This window comes from Jaculus jaculus, chromosome 2 (genome assembly GCF_020740685.1).
Source record: "Jaculus jaculus isolate mJacJac1 chromosome 2, mJacJac1.mat.Y.cur, whole genome shotgun sequence".
Taxonomy (NCBI): Eukaryota; Metazoa; Chordata; class Mammalia; order Rodentia; family Dipodidae; genus Jaculus; species Jaculus jaculus.
Window position 1 is genome coordinate 28604576 of NC_059103.1, and position 17227 is coordinate 28621802.

The 17227-nt window shown below is 37.4% G+C and overlaps 1 protein-coding gene across 14 annotated transcripts in view; it reads left to right on the forward strand.

Moving 5' to 3' along the window:
- The window catches only part of Ptprm (protein tyrosine phosphatase receptor type M), an 849143-nt gene that overhangs the window by 556823 nt on the left and 275093 nt on the right, over window positions 1-17227 (forward strand). For all 14 annotated transcript variants that reach the window (XM_045144750.1, XM_045144751.1, XM_045144752.1 and 11 more), the window contains one exon: window positions 8321-8453. In XM_045144750.1, the coding sequence (XP_045000685.1) occupies window positions 8321-8453 (133 nt within the window). The remainder of the gene's footprint in view (window positions 1-8320; window positions 8454-17227) is intronic.

Below are 17227 nucleotides of genomic sequence, written 5' to 3' on the forward strand. Positions count from 1 at the left end.
GGGCTCACCAGTCTGACCAGCCAGGTTCAGTGAGAAACTCCCTCTGAAGGAAAAAATGTGAAAGAGAAACTCACTGGCTATCTAGACTAGCTCAACCAGTGAGCTCTGGGTTCAGCGAGACATTGTCTCAATAAATAAGGTGGAGAAGCAATAGAGAATGACATTTGACCTGAACCTCTAGCCTCCACACATATGCACACATACCCATGAACATATGTGTGCCCAAATGCATGCAAACACATGCATGTTTGAAGAGGAATGAAGCATTGGGAAGTTCTTGGTTTTATGGCTTTGGTTTTTTAAATGAGAGAGTGACCCAATTAGAGCTGCTTTATTTTTTTTTAGGTTGATATGGTTGCAGCATGTGTCTATTTGGAACACAAAAGTCGAGCAAATGAGATAAACCAGGGACATGGTTGTGGGAAGTAACAGTGAAGAAAGAAAGATGTGGCACTGTCTGGCTTGTTAGAGACTGGGAAGGAGTATGAACACTGTGTAATATCATGTCATTACTTTTCAGCCCAAGGTCAGAATAAGCCTCTTTTATAACTTATTTCAGTCTTGTGTGCTGAAGGTCAAAACACCCTTTCTGTATAGCCAAAATTCATTTACTTGCTTTGAATTTGATTGGATACCCTAGGCATAGAGAGGGATAAACATCTCTCGGACTTTCTCTCTAAGACTCTGAACTCCTAATTTATGGATATATATTTAAAGGTATTTTTTCCAGACTAGAGGTGTAGCTCAGTAGTGGAGTACCTGCAAAGTCTCTTCTGTATTTTAAGCTATTTATTCAGCAAGGACCTGAATAAACACTACATAACAGACATTATACTAACTACTAAGAGTGAAAGTTGGTAAGGAATGGGCCCTACTCTCATCTAACTCCATTGGAGACAGTGTCTGGACACTTGCTCAGCCTCTGCTCAACAGGGCAAATGACATAATTTCTTTCTCCTTTATACCAATTTTCTGTAACCTGTCCTTCACTTATATTTTCTTCAATTCCTTTACAGGATCTCTGACTTGACTGACAGTATGCATTGTAGAAGGATCTTATGCATGTCATTCCTCATACTAATTGTAGTAAAGTATCTTTCTTTTTTTGTATCTTGCAAAGGAAATTCCAGATACTCATAATTATTATTTTTTTATTTTTTACTTATTGTCCTGTTCTAGGATTTTATTGTTCTTTCTTGTGTTAAACTGTCATTTTTACAATGAATCAAGATAATTTTAGACTTGAGTCTTCAGATTTTATAATCGTCTCTTGAGTTTTCTATTTGAAACTGGTACCACTGAGGTACAATAAAGCCAGAGTGGATTATACAGTCAGACCACCAGATGCACAGGATAACTGATATCTTACCTTCTCAGGGACTTGGGACCAGTCATTGATCCTGATGGCTTCAGTCTTCAGCTTCCTCATTTCTCAAGTAGTAGTAACAATACTTCATAGTATTTATATAAAGGTGTCTGGCTCATAGGTCTTCAAAAGGGTTAGCTTTCTTCCTTTCTACATTATCAGCACTTGAACAAATGACAGTGAACAATTAAAAAATGATAAATATACTTATAAAATTCTTTTATAATTCAGTGTATAAGTCAGTTACTAATACCATGTTTACCTCAAAGTTCTATTTAAGAATCTTTACATATAGTGCATTAATGATAATTGGTTGACAAAGAAATATATTACATCAGGAGTGGCTTTAAAAATAATAGTCCAGGGGCTGGAGAGATGGCTTAGAGGACCAAGGTTCAACCTCCAGGACCCAAATAAAGCCAGATGCACAAGGTGGGTGTGACCATATTCATTCATTCTCTCTCTAGTAAGATAGCAAAAACACTTTTTGATAAGAGAATAAAAAACAAATTTTAGGAACATTAACATGTCTGAGGGAATTTTGTAGGTAGTGAATACTTTCTGCAGGAAACTTTGGTATTCTCTTTCCCACAGAAATAATAAGCTAGACCATAATCCAAAAGCACAAATTCTAACAGTAAATTTGAGTGACAATAGATTGTGATTTTAGTACCTTCAATTATCGGTTTCAAACAAATTCTTGTAAACTTCCACTCTTCACTAACTCAGAAATCAGAAGCAGCCACTCACATCCCTTTTATTGATTACTCAATTTATATTAGAGGTGCACGCAATGGGTAATTTAGTATTGACAAGTTCTTTCCTCATTTTATTACTTGCCCATGATTCAAGAAACTCAAATGGGAAAAAGAAAGTATTTCATCAGAATATTAATAGCACTAATAACTCCCTTAAAACTTTTGGAATCCAACTAGTAAGTGGATAGGTTTTGATAGAGCATCTTATCTACAGAGTGTCAACCACATCAATAAAGGAGAGCAATAACTGTCATAAAATTAGAACAAAACAAGAAAGTAGATTAATTTTTAGAGAATTCATATATCTCAGGCAATTGAGCATCTCAATTTTGTATGAAAAACTACATTTTTGAATATGAGTTGAAAGTTGTACATGCTCCATTTGCCCTGCAGTGGAAATGAGGGGCAAGGAAGAGTTATAAATTCAAAAACATAATCAGGTTATGAACAATACATAGAGTGTGTATGCAGATTACTCTAGAAGCAGTGATTGACTGCATTCCCAGAGAGGAAAACAATAACATATAATTTAAATGAAAAATCTTTGAGGTGTTTTGCGATTATATCTAATGTTAAGGTAAAACTAAAATTAAGTAAATAAGACTGCTAGGAATTTTAAATCTCTGAACAACAAGACATGAATGCTCTTTTCACAAGAATCTTTAAAACCAGAGTGTTGTTTCTAAGAAAAAGAGCACAAAGACCTCTGCAAAGATGAAAAAAAAACTAAAAATTAATAAGATTTTTACTTCCATGAAATTCATAAAAATGCTAATACCAAGTGAATAAGGCTTTCTTGGTTGAATTTTTCAACTATTCTTTTAGATCAATGCTCTTTAATAAATGCTTGGAGGCTAAGAATGTAGCTGAAATGCCAGATTGCCTGCCTGGCATGCATAAAGCCCCAGTTTTCATCCCCATCAGCACATAACCCAGGCATGGTGATAAAAGCCTACACTCTTAGCACTTGGGAGCTGGAGGCTAGAGAATCTGGAATTCAGGGTTATTGTCAGCTGTATAACAAATTCAAGGCCAGCCTACAATGCATGGGACACATCTAAAAAATAAACACACACACACACATACACACACACACACACACACACCTGGATAATTCATATTCTTTTCATATATTCCATTTTATTTCTGTCTTTTACTCCCAGTGTCCTACCATCAGGTTTCTCAACCTAGTCAAGTTTTCCTTTCAGGATTCCCATTGTTCCTACCCTGTACTATCCTCTTTTCTGCACTAAGTATCAGGAAGGATGCTGTGGTATGAGTTTTCCAATGAATAATCCTGTGCATGGCATGTTATGACATAGGTATAGTTTCTTACATGGGTTTAGTTTAAATGTTGAACCCAAACACACTTATCTACCAGGAGTAAGCTAGACACCATTCCCATAAACAGTACTACCCACCCTAGCCCACCTAGTTCAACCATGCCCCCAACACTTTAACATCCAGGCAACACATGCAATAAGGTGCTTCAACTTTGAATGTCATTATCCCAAGCCTACGTGGTCCTAACTCAACTCCCTCCAGCCTGTCCCTCTCACAATGTGTTCATTTTAGTCAGTCATAACTTCATGTCCCCAGCAACTCCTGCTGGAAACCTGAGTGTTGACACATTCTACATCTAGTTCATTGGCAAGTAAATACCTGTCACTCCAACATTAAAACATATGAAGTTGGACTGGGTCTCATCACCTTCACTGCTGTCACCTTGTCTCAACCATCATAGAGTCATGCTTGGATTAATGTGATAGCCTCCTTGATCTCCCTGTCTCTACTATAGACATCTTACTGTCTACTGTGCACCATGCTACCAGGATGATGCTGTGAAGTATAAGCCAGGTTTCATACCTCCTCCACTTAGAATCTTCATCTGGTTCCCATCTTAAGCAGAGAAGCAGAAAACTTCCCACCGTTGACAAAAGTGGCCCCTAATGTTGCATCACTTTCACAGTTGATTCTCTTCCATTCCCACCTGTGTTCTAGTCTCATCCTGCATCTCTCAGTTTCTTCACACTGCCTGCATGTCTTCTTCGTGGCTATGGACCTATTTTCTGTTACACATCTCTGCTCAAATGTTCTTTTCTCAGTAATTCCAACTCTGATCTCCTCACTTAGTCATCACCTAATCTTTGTCTGCCCCGTGTCAGTCTGCCTCACATTAACCTGCAGACAGACCAGGACATAATGCCAGTCGATGTTTTTGTTTACCTGTGTGTTTCTTTCTGCATCAGAATGTAAGTTCTAGGAGGACAAAGAGCTTTGTTTTGCCAACTTGCTCACTGCTGTGTTCCTGAAATAGTATATGGCATTTTTTTAGTTAGTCAGATAAATATCTGTTAGATAGATGAGAAATTTTGATAATATTTTCCTTCATGCTGAAGGTCAACTAAGTATACCAGCAATGAGCAGAAGATACCTTTTAGCCCTTCCCAACCTCGCCTCCACCCTTCCTGTAATCACACCAAGTGGTGAAAACTGTGATCAGGAGCTCCAGAAATCAACGCCTTCTGGAGAAATGAGTACAGTTGGTTCCACAGTCAAAATTGGGTCCAGACCCCAAGACAATGGCTGAGTACATTGTGTTCTCAGCCCAGCTTGCTGCTATTATTTAATTTAACATTGAGAACTGGGCCAAAATTGTTTTCTGCCAACTTGAAAATCAACCATGCACTACATTGGACAACCCTTCTCTTCTTTCTGAGGTGTTTTTCTTTTCCCACACTAGATATTGTATCAGAAACTTTGAATAATTGGAACTTGGCTAGGAAGCCACCCTTGTTTATTTTCTTGGTTATTAAAAAACAGTAGCCAGAGCTGATAGTAGGAGGCAGTAGTTGGAGCATCTGGGACAATCATACCCCCTGATTTTAGCACCCTGGTCCCCAGTCTCTGTCATGCTTAGTGGCTTCATCATCCTGGCATGCACACTTAAGCCTAGCCAGGGCCCAATGTGCAACACACACATCAAAGTATTCTCTTTAATGAAAGAAAAGTGAGTGTTTAAGCAGATACACACAGGAGAGAAAAACTTGCCTTTCCATGGAAAAAAAGAATATATGTGTGTATATACATACATACATACATACATACATGTTTATACCATTAGAAACCTAGCAAAAAAGCAACAATGCAGAGGGAATGATATTACCAAAACAGCTCTTGGGCAAGCAGCTTGTAAATTGTACAATTAACTTTGTAGGCATGTTCAAGGAGGGAAAAGATATCAATTACAACCAAATTCTGTCACAGATTATCTTCTGCCCAAGGCTGATTGACAGCTCCAAATTCTCTAAGCACATATTTCCAAAGAAATGAGGGTAAGGGGAAGAACATCCTGTGTGAGCAGTTCCCTGTACCCCCATTTCTGGAATGAGGAGAGGGCCTACCACATGCGATCTAGGCAGGTGCTGCCTGTACTAAGAGGAGCCCCCCAAATAAAAGGCCCCCTCCCATCAGGCTATCTGACACTGGGGTTGTTTCATCCTAGTTTTGTGTTTGTTACTGCTTCTCTAGAGAAGCCCCAAATCAAATACTGGCATCTGTCAGAAGGTCGGTCACTCCTTGCTGTTGCTTGAGTCACTGTCCCATTTTGCATGATTGCTACCATAATCACATCGTAACTGTGCCATGCAGAGTTAGAGAACATTTCATTTTCTTGACCTGAAATGAGCTAAAAGTGAGACCCAAAGAATGATAATTCCGAGTTTACACTGGCTGCATGACAATCTTCTTCCTTGCCTCCCTAAGAGGACAAAGAATGATCACCTTGCCTTGTTGCAAAATGAAACACTCATTCACAGTTCTGAAAAAGCCTAAGCAAAATGCTGAAGTCAAAATAACTACTTGTCTGACAGAAGCAAATATAACTACTAAGAGGGCATATTCTTTTTGTAATATTTACATTATACATGTTATAGCATACATTTAATTTTTTAAAATATCTTTATTTATTTGTAAGCAGAGAGAGATAGAAGACAGACAGAGAGGATGGACATGTCAGGGCCTCCAGCCAATGTAAATAGCCTCCAGATGCATGTGCCAATTTGTGCATCAGTCTTTACATGGGCCATGGGGAACTGAACTTGAGTCTGTTGGCTCTGCATTTAAGTGCCTTAATGGCTGAGCCATCTCTGCAGCCCCTGATTAATTTTTTTAACTGAAAACATTTTATTTCCTAATTATTACATTTACTTGCATAATTTATTAAGAATTTAAAATATTCTTCAAATGGTTTATACTTTATATTTGGAGAACTGATAACCTTAGGCTAATGAAATCAACTGAATGGCTTCCAGTATTTCACTATTTAGAAGAACATAGATTTATTTATAACAAGTTTCATTTTAAAAATTGAATACAGAATCAAAATAGAAAATTGTTGGACTTAAATTTCTATATTTGCAATATTACTCTTTGTCTGTTTAATTTTTCATCTCTGAACCACATCCTTGTTTCATTTTTGATTTTTTAGCAATTTGTTTAATGTAATAACTTCCTCCATATCCACTGCCTGGTTCTGTGTTCCACGTGGGTGATTGAGTAGTATATGTGAGCCGTAATCATTGTAAAATACTTACCATTCACACTTTGAGCATTTGGTTTGCGCACTATTCATTGGAGCAAAATAGCAGGACATCCTCTGGACATGGTCAGAAATTAGTGGTCTGGAAAGCCTCCTCCTGAAGGATTTTACCCAATACATAAGACTGATGAGTGATGGCGCTTGAGTGGAAGGTCTTGCTTCTTTATTCTCTTGGCTAGGACCCAGCAAGAGCCAAGCAGACACTTGGATCTAGTACATAGATTGCCTGGGACACTTATGCTACCAAATTGTGCATCTTCCATAGAAACAGAAGTTGGTATGTCCTTAGATCTTCCACCTCTTATCTTGTCTAGCCTCTTCACCTCAGCCATAGTCATGCCCAGAATGCAAGGTCTCTCAGATTAAATCTTAATATGAGTTTAGTAGAAAGGAAACATTGTTTGTTCCCAGAGCAATGAACACATGAACAGTTACAACCTACCACTGATCATATCCCATGATGAGTCATTTAAAAATTTTCACAGTGTGCTATGCATAGGAACACAGATGAAGTGACAGCTCAGATATCCAAGTACTAAGGAATGTATTGATAGAAACCCAATGGGGATGGGGGGAAATGGCTGCTACAAGCATTCCTTCACCATTACATTTTGACCAAGAAAGCTATAAAGAGAGAACAACCTTGGGCAAAAAGTTTACCTATGGAACTCCTTTGTCTGCCTCGTAAGGGTGGCATGGTGGCTCTGACACTTGCCATCATGTTAGGCAAAGAAAAGCCCTGAAAATGGATTCTACTTGCTGAATTGAACATTATACTTGTAATTTTTTTTCATCCTGAATTCATTTAGCAGAGGAAATGGATATTTCATCAGACATAGATTTGATATTCCATCACATTATATCATAAGCAGGACAAACAGTGTGTGAGAAATGGGCAGACAAGAGAGCTGAGACATGGCTGCCACTCAGAGGTCCTGGTTATCTCATTTAAACAGATATTAAATGTGGGTGCCAATGGTATGATCACCAGCTGCTTCCCACTTTGTGAATAAATTGCTTAGAAGGAGCCTTTTGCCTACCAGATGTGACCTAGATTCAGATTTCCAAGGCAGGGGGGTAACTCTATTGTGTTGAAAACAACAACAAAAAAAAAAAGGAACACAATTGCTGGTAAAATGCGTGGTAAATGAGCTTATCTCACTTTTCCAGGTGTTTGGGCTAATATGTTATGGAATTATTGCTTCACTTATGAAAAATAATTGAGGAAACTGTTCCAGCAAATCAAATTTGGATAAATGCTTAAGGATTGCTATTGTGTTGTTAGCAAGTTCTTAAGTGGAAGAAAGAGCAAGAGCTAAAAGAGATAAAAATATTTAAAAACTGTATTTGAGAAGAGTCTCTTATAAAGGGGTCAGGCATGGGTGTGCTGTGGTTTCATGAAATGTTGAAGATCAACGTGAACAATTATGGTCCTTTCAGTGCATATGAAAGCTGTTCAAAAAAAACTAAAGCTTGTCTGTCTGCTGGCTCTGATAAGTCTTATTATTCTGTTAAATGCAGCAAAAAATTTTTAAATGTAACATCTTTATTCTCTCTTACCTCCCCCTCTCCTGTTTTGTTTCCTCTAATCTTCAGGAGCTGCCACTCCAAAACCAGTCCCAGAACCCGAAAAACAAACCGATCACACGGTTAAAATTGCTGGTGTCATAGCTGGCATCTTGCTGTTTGTAATCATATTTCTTGGAGTTGTGCTGGTCATGAAGAAGAGGTGAGTTTCTAGCTAGTTGCTAAAATGTAGTTCCATACATTGTTTTCCAGGTTATTTGCATGTGTGAAAATATCCCTTAACTGGGTTGGCCCTGATGGCCAAGAGACATCGTTGGCTCTGTGATGGTAAATGTGTTTCATCATGTAACAGTTAAGGTTAGGGTACAGAAATTTCGATTAAATGGCTGGAGCTTTCTATGAATATGTGAAAATATTATGCATCACCATGTAAGAATGATGCATCTTCTGATAGCATGGTAGAAAAGCTCTGTCAAATCCTAAACACTTATTCACCAATAAGTGTTTAGAATTTAGACTCACGTGATCTCATATTTGATGTTCTCGAGGATGTGAGGAAGACTCTCCTTTGCAGTATAATGAAGATGATGATGAGAACAGAATTTATGGAGACCATCTTACTTGTAGGTATCGTCATGCTGGGGCAATTAACAGAATGACCCATGAGAAAGCAATTTCAAAGATCACCGTCAAAAAATAATACAGGGACCTCATGTGTAAAAGGACAAGTCATTGGAGCAAGTTCAGTATTATAATATGACTCTGCCTAGTGGAGAAATTGTTGGCAGGAGAAATCATTAGCTCTAGCTATAAAAGTGATTCTTTCCTTCCATTCTTAAAAAAAAAAAAAATCACTGTTTTGTGAAAACAAGTAAAAAGCAAACTTAAGGGCTGGAGAGATGGCTTAGCGGTTAAACACTTGCCTGTGAAGCCTAAGGACCCCGGTTCGAGGCTTGATTCCCCAGGACCCATGTTAGCCAGATGCACAAGGGGGCACACGCGTCTGGAGTTCCTTTGCAGTGGCTGGAGGCCCTGGTGTGCCCATTCTCTCTCTCACTCTCTCTCTCTCTCTCTCTCTCTCTCTCTCTCTCTCTCTCTCTCTCTCTCTGCCTGTTTCTCTCTCTGTCTGTCACTTTCAAATAAATAAATAAATAAAATAATTTTTAAAAAGCAAACTTAATAATAAAGTCTTCAATTTATATAAAATGTACAACATTTTTAAAATATGATAAGAAGCAATATGACAGATGTTTTCAAAAAGAGGAAATACATAGCTCTCGCTGTTTTTCTTTATAGTTTAAAAGCAGTTATTACAGCCCTGGAACAGGAATGAGGTCATGCAAGGAGGAGGTGGAGGAGGAAAGTTTGGCAGAGTAAGGTCTTGAAGGTTGTTCTAGCCATGTAAGGAGGTTGGACTGGGTCATGAAATATGCTGATATCCTTAGGCAATTAATAACATCAGCTAATTTTTTAACATTTTATTTTTATTTATGAGAGAAAGAATGGACATACCAGGCTTCCTAGCCACTGAACATGAACTCCAGATGTATGTGCCACTTTCTGCATCTGGCTTACATGGCTACTGGGGAATCAAACATGGGTCCTTAAGCTTCACAGACAATACCTTAACCACTAAGCCATCTCTCCAGCCCTGACATTAGCTAATTTTAACCTAGGATGTTGAGGCAATGAGCAAGTTGTAGTATGTAGTAGAATGTATCTGTAGTACAATGTAGAGGGGGCAAGTAAGGGGTAAATTTTAATAGCCATTTGTGATAAAGGAAAGTCTCAGAAGAACCAGGTCCCCAGCTGGGCAAGTAATGCTAGCACTGTCCACCGAATATGGAGTAAAGAAGGAACAAGACATATCTGAAGAGCAGAAATGGAGAGCTCAGCTCTGCACATTTTAAAATTGAACATTTATTAGCTTGGCATGTTCTCTGGCATTTAGAATATACTGTTGTGGGCTAGGAATAAAAATGCCATAGTCTTAAAATCTTCAGCATAGGTTGGATGATTTCTGTCTCTCAGAGTTACTATAGAGTGAGATGAAGGCCAGGAATGGGTTACAGCAATATTTAAGTGAGCTCATATCCAAATTATGTACCTACCCATGCTCCTGTCTTTATCCTCAGTCTGTGTGTTCTTTATCTCTCATAGCCTTTATCACTTTTTTTCCTTTTTATACATAATTTCTCCCTTCACCTTTATTTCTTTTATGTTTTATTACACAGTGTCTCACTATGCCCAGGCTGGCCTTGAACTCAAGATCCTCCTCTGCTTCCTAGCTATGGAGACTATTGTCATGAGTCACCATGCCTGGCTTCATTTATTTTTCTTTAATTTCTTCTTGCATATGCCTCATATTTTGTATTTTCTGGCTCGCTCTTTCTTTCTTTCTTTATTTCTTTCTTTCTTTCCTTCTTTATTTATTTTAGTTTTTCGAGGTAGGGTCTCATTCTAGCCCATACCAACCTGGAATTCACTATGTAGTTTCAGGGTGGCCTCGAACTCACAGAGGTCCTCCTACCTCTGACTCCCAAGTGCTGGGATTAAAGACGTGCACCACCATGCCCAGCTATTTTCTTTCTTCTTTTTTTCTCATTACTCATCTCTTATATTTTCCCCTGGATGACTTTTATTTGATTCTTACCACACTGTTTATGTAAATACCTGATTTAGGTCATTGATGATTTTTTTCTATTGTTCTTGATATGAAACATCAAAATCCTGAGCAACAGTAGACTTTTTATACCCCAATACTAAAACTGAAAATTTCAGAGACTTATTTCAAATTCCAGAAATATATTAGATCTTTGTGTCATCCAGCAAGCTCTCTTTGAGGAATAGCTTGAAAGTTGAAAGTAGTAATCCAGTTGCCCTTATGACCTTAGCTAAATGTTAACTAATCCTCCAAGGGTCTTTTTCTGCTGGATTAATTCATTTTTCTACCTCGGTCTCTCAGGTAGTCACTGATATTAGGTTATAAATTATGCATTTGAAGAGATTGCCTATCGTAACATATGGCCTTGATATAACTTTAGACTGAAGACCCATAAGTCACGTCAGATTATACATGATTATTTGCTACACAATAACCTTAAAATGCTTGTCTTCACAGCAAGTGTCATTTCTGTATCTGCTTTTGCTAAAATGTAGAATATGTTCTCCCTAAGACAAATTAGCCAATATATGGTGCCTATAAATGCACTTGCAAAATTTAGATTTGTGATATAGTCAATGTAAGACAAATTTTGAAAACTTTGAATTGTTCAGGATTTCTCACCAAAATTGAAGTCTAAATTTCACAAGTAGTGTTTTTAGACAGAATAGCTAAAACTTAGCATACATAAGTTTTTGGATTGTTATTGATGTGCAACAAGAGTGTTAGTGTGTTTTATTACTTAAACTGCCTAGTAGGCCTTCCAGATGCCGTTTTTTGTTCAGATACTTCAAACCCAGAAATGTTGGTTGGTAAGCACTTAGTCTTTCATCCACATTTCCCACTACTCAACAAGAGACCCTTGATTGAAAAGAAGCCAGTGGGGTGAATATAAATTAGAAGAGAGTAAAACATAGGAAAGGAAAGGAACTGCATCAGGCATGGATTTCTACCTATAATTAGTCATTTTTTATAATGGATAGAACATAATGCTATCAAATTTTGAGCTCATTTCTATATTAATTGGTTAGCCGGGTTTTTGTTTTTGTTTGTTTGTTTGGTTGGTTTTCCCCTGTACTCATAGCAGATGGAGTCAGCCAACTGAAATATATGCCCTGGATCACAAGGACAGACTGGGACCAAGAAAAGTTGGAGTAAACCAAATATAGCCATATTTCTGAAAATGCCACTGGAAGTCTGTCCTGCTGTTAATATCTATGCTTCCCAGCATGCCAAGCATGGATCTTGGCAGGTGGATTGCAGACTTTATCTTTGGAGATTACTTGGCATTTTATTGGGAGATATTATCAATTATTAGCTTAACTAACATTATTTTATGTTCTGAAAGATAGTCCTTCTATAAATACTATTTTGCTCAAAATGGACATGTGAGAGAAATTGGAAATCTTTTAGCTCATACTAACCCATGGAATTCTTTAGCAAAATCACATGTAGCCATCAGGAGCTCTTCTTATACTGTCCCATCAACCTCTCACAACTCCATTTGGCATTTGGACTAACACAATATGAAATCTTTTCTTTAAAATAAAAACAACTTCTGTTAAGACCAATATATTTACTTTGATTTTATTCTGTAGGCAAGGCTGTTTCTTCTTTCTATATACTAAATGGCTTGCTCTTTTAAGAGAGCAGTGTTTTGATGCAGCTGATGTTGAGGTAGAATGAGAAGAAAATACCTAAAAGTTTCATACAGCCACATAGCATAGCAGTAGATTCTCAAAATTAACATATAATAATGTTAGTCATAGATATTTATTTTTATCATTTTACCCATGGGTAATTAAGTGTATTTGTGTAAATGAAAATATCTGCATTCTCAGCATTTTTCAGAGGTGATAGATAATTTATCTCAATAGCATGTTTGACAGAATTTAGTATGTAACCATCATCAATTTTATGATGATTAATTATATTTACTATTGTTCTAAAATTGCTGTAGATCTTTCATAAGTTTGAGAACATTTATATTAATTAAAATTATATTCCTATCTTAGCCATCATGGTACATAGAAATCCCAGAAGTTACCACTATCAAAAAATAATTAAAGATAGCATTTAGGAGGATAAGGTAAAAGGATTGCCATGAGTTCATGGCCAGTCTGCCCTACAGAGTGAACTGGCTTTGAAGTCATGACAATCTTCTTGTTTCTAAAATAAATAATAATTAAAGAGGTAAGTAAATGAATTAGACAATAAATTATTGCCTATACCAAATGGTAGTTAAGCTATTACATAAACACCTGCTATCAGTATACATAACTGAATCCTGAAACACCTTACCCTATCACCTTTGTATAATGCCTTTTGACAAACATGCATTTTATAAATGAGGCATATTAAGCACCTATTCTATTATGTTTAGACAATACCTAAAGAAATTCGCAATGAAAATGGAAATATTTCTGAAGACATCATAAAACAAAAAACAATAAGAGAGAAAATTTGATGAAAGCCCTATTTTCAAAGAGATGCCTCAAGTGTCTAGCTAGAGGCAAGCTGACATTAAATCTAGTTTCCTTGTTTTGTTTGCTTACATAGGAGAGAAAACTTTCCCTGACTATAGGTAAATGTGACTTGTGTACCATGAACATCCTATGTCTGATGTTTAATTCAAACTCTGGTTCCAAAATCACACTTTGCAAACCTACATGGAGAAAGTCATATGTAGATGCTTCTTTCTCCATGTTATATAACGTGTGTGTGTGTGTGTGTGTGTGTGTGTGTGTGTGTGTGTATACACACATATATATATATACATATATATATATATGATTAACATATATGTATGTTTAACATTCAATGGGGTAAATAAGAACCTAATAGCAGGACATTTTTATCCCAGCAGTGCAATAGCTTGCATAACACAGGATATATGTGCACACAGATGTGTAGATACTTATCTGTTGATCACTACCTGTCCTTCAGGAATCTGGGATAGCTGAGCAAGGCTGCAAAAGTTGAACAAATTAACATGTGTAATGGTTTCTCTAACCCAGATTTATGAGGTGATCCTAGCCACCTATGTTAATTTCCATTTCTGTGCTAAGCCTAATGGTTTATTTAATTGAACATTTTTCTACTGGAGGTTCCTTGTGAACTGTTTTGACAGTGTCTTACTATATAACCTGTGCTTCCCTAAAGCTCAAATTCTTCTGCCTTTGCTTCTCTGGCACTGGAACTACAGGTGTTAACCACCATGCCAGGCTTGTGGGACCTATTTTGATTTTATTTAAAAATAAAAAAGATGTCAAATCTATGTATCAATCTTCCGTATAATTAGAGGGAATTATATGGAAATGATATGGGGCATGACCTTAGAGTCTTGCAAACCTGTGTTCAAACTCACCCCTCTTTTTGAAAATAGTATAAATTTAAATGCACCACCTCCCTTTGGTATACGTGAGATAGGGTGATGACAATGCTGTGTAGACAGTAGAACAGTACAGATTATGGGGAATAGTTAATGTGCATAATTTGTGTTTTATAACTAACAACTGAAGGACCCCGAAGTTCAGGGGCTGTGCCTTCAGCACATGGGTGATAGGTAGCAGAGGTTAGACCAAGTAAAAATGTGTCCAGCTTTTAACTATCCCACTCCAGTGAGCGTGACATTCATCTTGCTCTGTGAAACTTGGGTTCTGTTTATAACCATTGCCTTATAGCACAGTTCCATCATCAACTAATAATTCACCATTTCTTTAAGACCTGAAATATTTGAAACATTAACCACACACCTTCATCTTGTTTGTGAGCCATCAATACAAAATATTTAAATAGAATCCTGTTGCCAGTCCTGCTGTTACAGAAATGCCTTAAAAATCTCTTTGTGAGCCTAGAGAGATAGCTCAGTTAGTTAAGTGCTTCTCTTGCAAGCATGAAGACCTGAGTTTGATATCCAAAACCAATTTAAGAATTCTGTGCATAGTGGTGCATGCTTGTAATCGTAGTGCTGGAAAGGTGAAGGCAGGCATATCTCTGGGGCTCACAGGCCATCCAGTCAAACCTAATTGGTGAGCTCCAGGCCAGTGGGAAACCTTGTCTCAAAATAAAAGAATAAAGGTAGATGGCATGTCTGAAGAACAATTGAGGTTTTTCTTTAGCCTGTACCAATACACACACATGCACACATACATGCATGCATGCATTCATGCATGCATGCACACATACACACATGTGCACCCACATGCATGAACATTCACATTCATACACATATGCATTTAAAATTGCTTTGAGGGCTGGAGAGAATGCTTAGCAGTTAAGATGCTTGCTTGCAAAGCCTAAGAACCCATATTTGACTCTCCAGGTCCCACATAAGCCAGACACACAAAGTGACACAAGCCTACAATGTCGCACATGGGCACAAGGTGGCAGAAGCATCTAAAGTTCTATGGAAGAAGCTAGAAGCCCTCATGCACCAATTCTCTCTTTCTCTCTCCCACATAAAAAAGGCCAGTCTGTTGGACTTGCCTCAAAAAAATGCTTTGGATATGCATATTTTGTGTCATTTGTTGATCTGAAAGTTCTGGTAACAAAATTAAGAGGATACCATGCACTTTTGTGTGGCTTAGTAAATGAGAGAATTGTGCTGAGTTTTATAGCAGCTATGAAGCAAAGAAGTGTTAACCACTGCCTCAGAGGCAACACATTATCTAGTTTTATCAAGCTATGGAGGGAAGAACTCATATCTGAAAACAAATATATGGGCTCACATGTTGCTTCAGAGGCCCCCCTTCTCTTTGACCTTTGGGAAACCACCTCATGTTGTGCCTTTTAATTTGCCTTTGCCATACCAAAGGTATGAAATAGAACTTCCTTCATAAAGCATTAGAATAAAATAAATGAGCATCTTCAAAGTGCTGGTCTTCATAAGTATTGACTATATTAAAAATGTCTATAAAGTGCTACTGCACAAACTATCACTACTTCTCTAGTTCATGCATACATGCCTCAAGTTGTGGTTTCCAAATCAGGAGAAGAGCAAGCATACACAGGATTACATGATGTAGCTGTAATTATCAAGATGGCCAGCTCATGTCACCTTGGTGAAAGTGGTCTTCCTGAAAACCACATCCACCCACTGAGATTCCCTACTCAGTCAATGGGAGGACTGGGTTATGGAATATTGCCCTTTGCAGAGAAGCATGTGGGAGGTGCTAAAGTGACAGTGTTGTAGAGGGGTGCCTATACCATCACACACAATACCTTGAAGATCAAAAGGTGTCCAAACAGACCCCTCTAATTGCTCAAAGGTCTTCCTACTAAGGAGGGGACACAGGATAGCATTTCTGTCATCAGTGTGTTTTTGCACTGTGGCTCCAGCTTGTTTTCATTCCTACTCTAGCAATCATCACAATCCCAGGAGGTTAGGATGGACTCCTTAGACATCTTGCTGAGTTCTCAAGACAGCATGGGACTAGGAGGTAGCCCTGGGCTTCTACAACATTCAGCAGTGAGAATTCTCACCAGCCATCTCAGGGCACAGCTGTCCCTACTGATTCCTAATGTTAAGGTCTGGATGTGTTCCAGCATAGTTCCATTTTTATTCTCCATCCATTATTATAGCTAATGAAAACATGTTGTTCCTGTGGATCTTACCTCTAAAGCTCTAGCCAAGGGTATTAAGTGAGGGATGAATGTGTTACTAAAACTGACCATTCTTCCTAGTACCATGTGTTTCAGTTTGTGCTATGACCTCATCTCTGTGTAGAGTGGGGCATACCAACGACATGGAAACTAAGGTTATTTTACTTGGGATGACTCTTGAAACTTGTACCTCAGAGTCCAGTAAATCAAATTGCCTAATTCTGTGTCTTCAGTTCTTTTCCATTTTATCTGGTATTATTAAGTAATAACAACAATTACCAATACTTAAAATAAAAGGAAAAACTATGTGTATACTAAGAAAAAACTGGCCAGTTTCAAATCTGACTTCTTGGAGTAAGATTCCTGATCTCTATAACACAAATTTACAAGCAAGTACCTTTAACCAGTAAACCTCTCCAGCCCTGTTTAACATAATTTTGTAGCCTAATTCTAAATTTATTTTTAGTTGGAACCAGTTCTTTTGATAATCATTTATAAAAAAATTACATAGAATTAATGTTAAAAATGGCAAAGAGGACAAAGTGTTAACATAAATTTTTGTTATTGTTTTGAACTTTTTTGACAATGTCAACTTTATAAGACATGAAAAAATGTTAAGTAATATATTTAGGCAAATAAGAAAATAAAGTACATTTCAAAATTATTTACATTCATATATTTATTTGTACATCTTAAATATATTATTTATT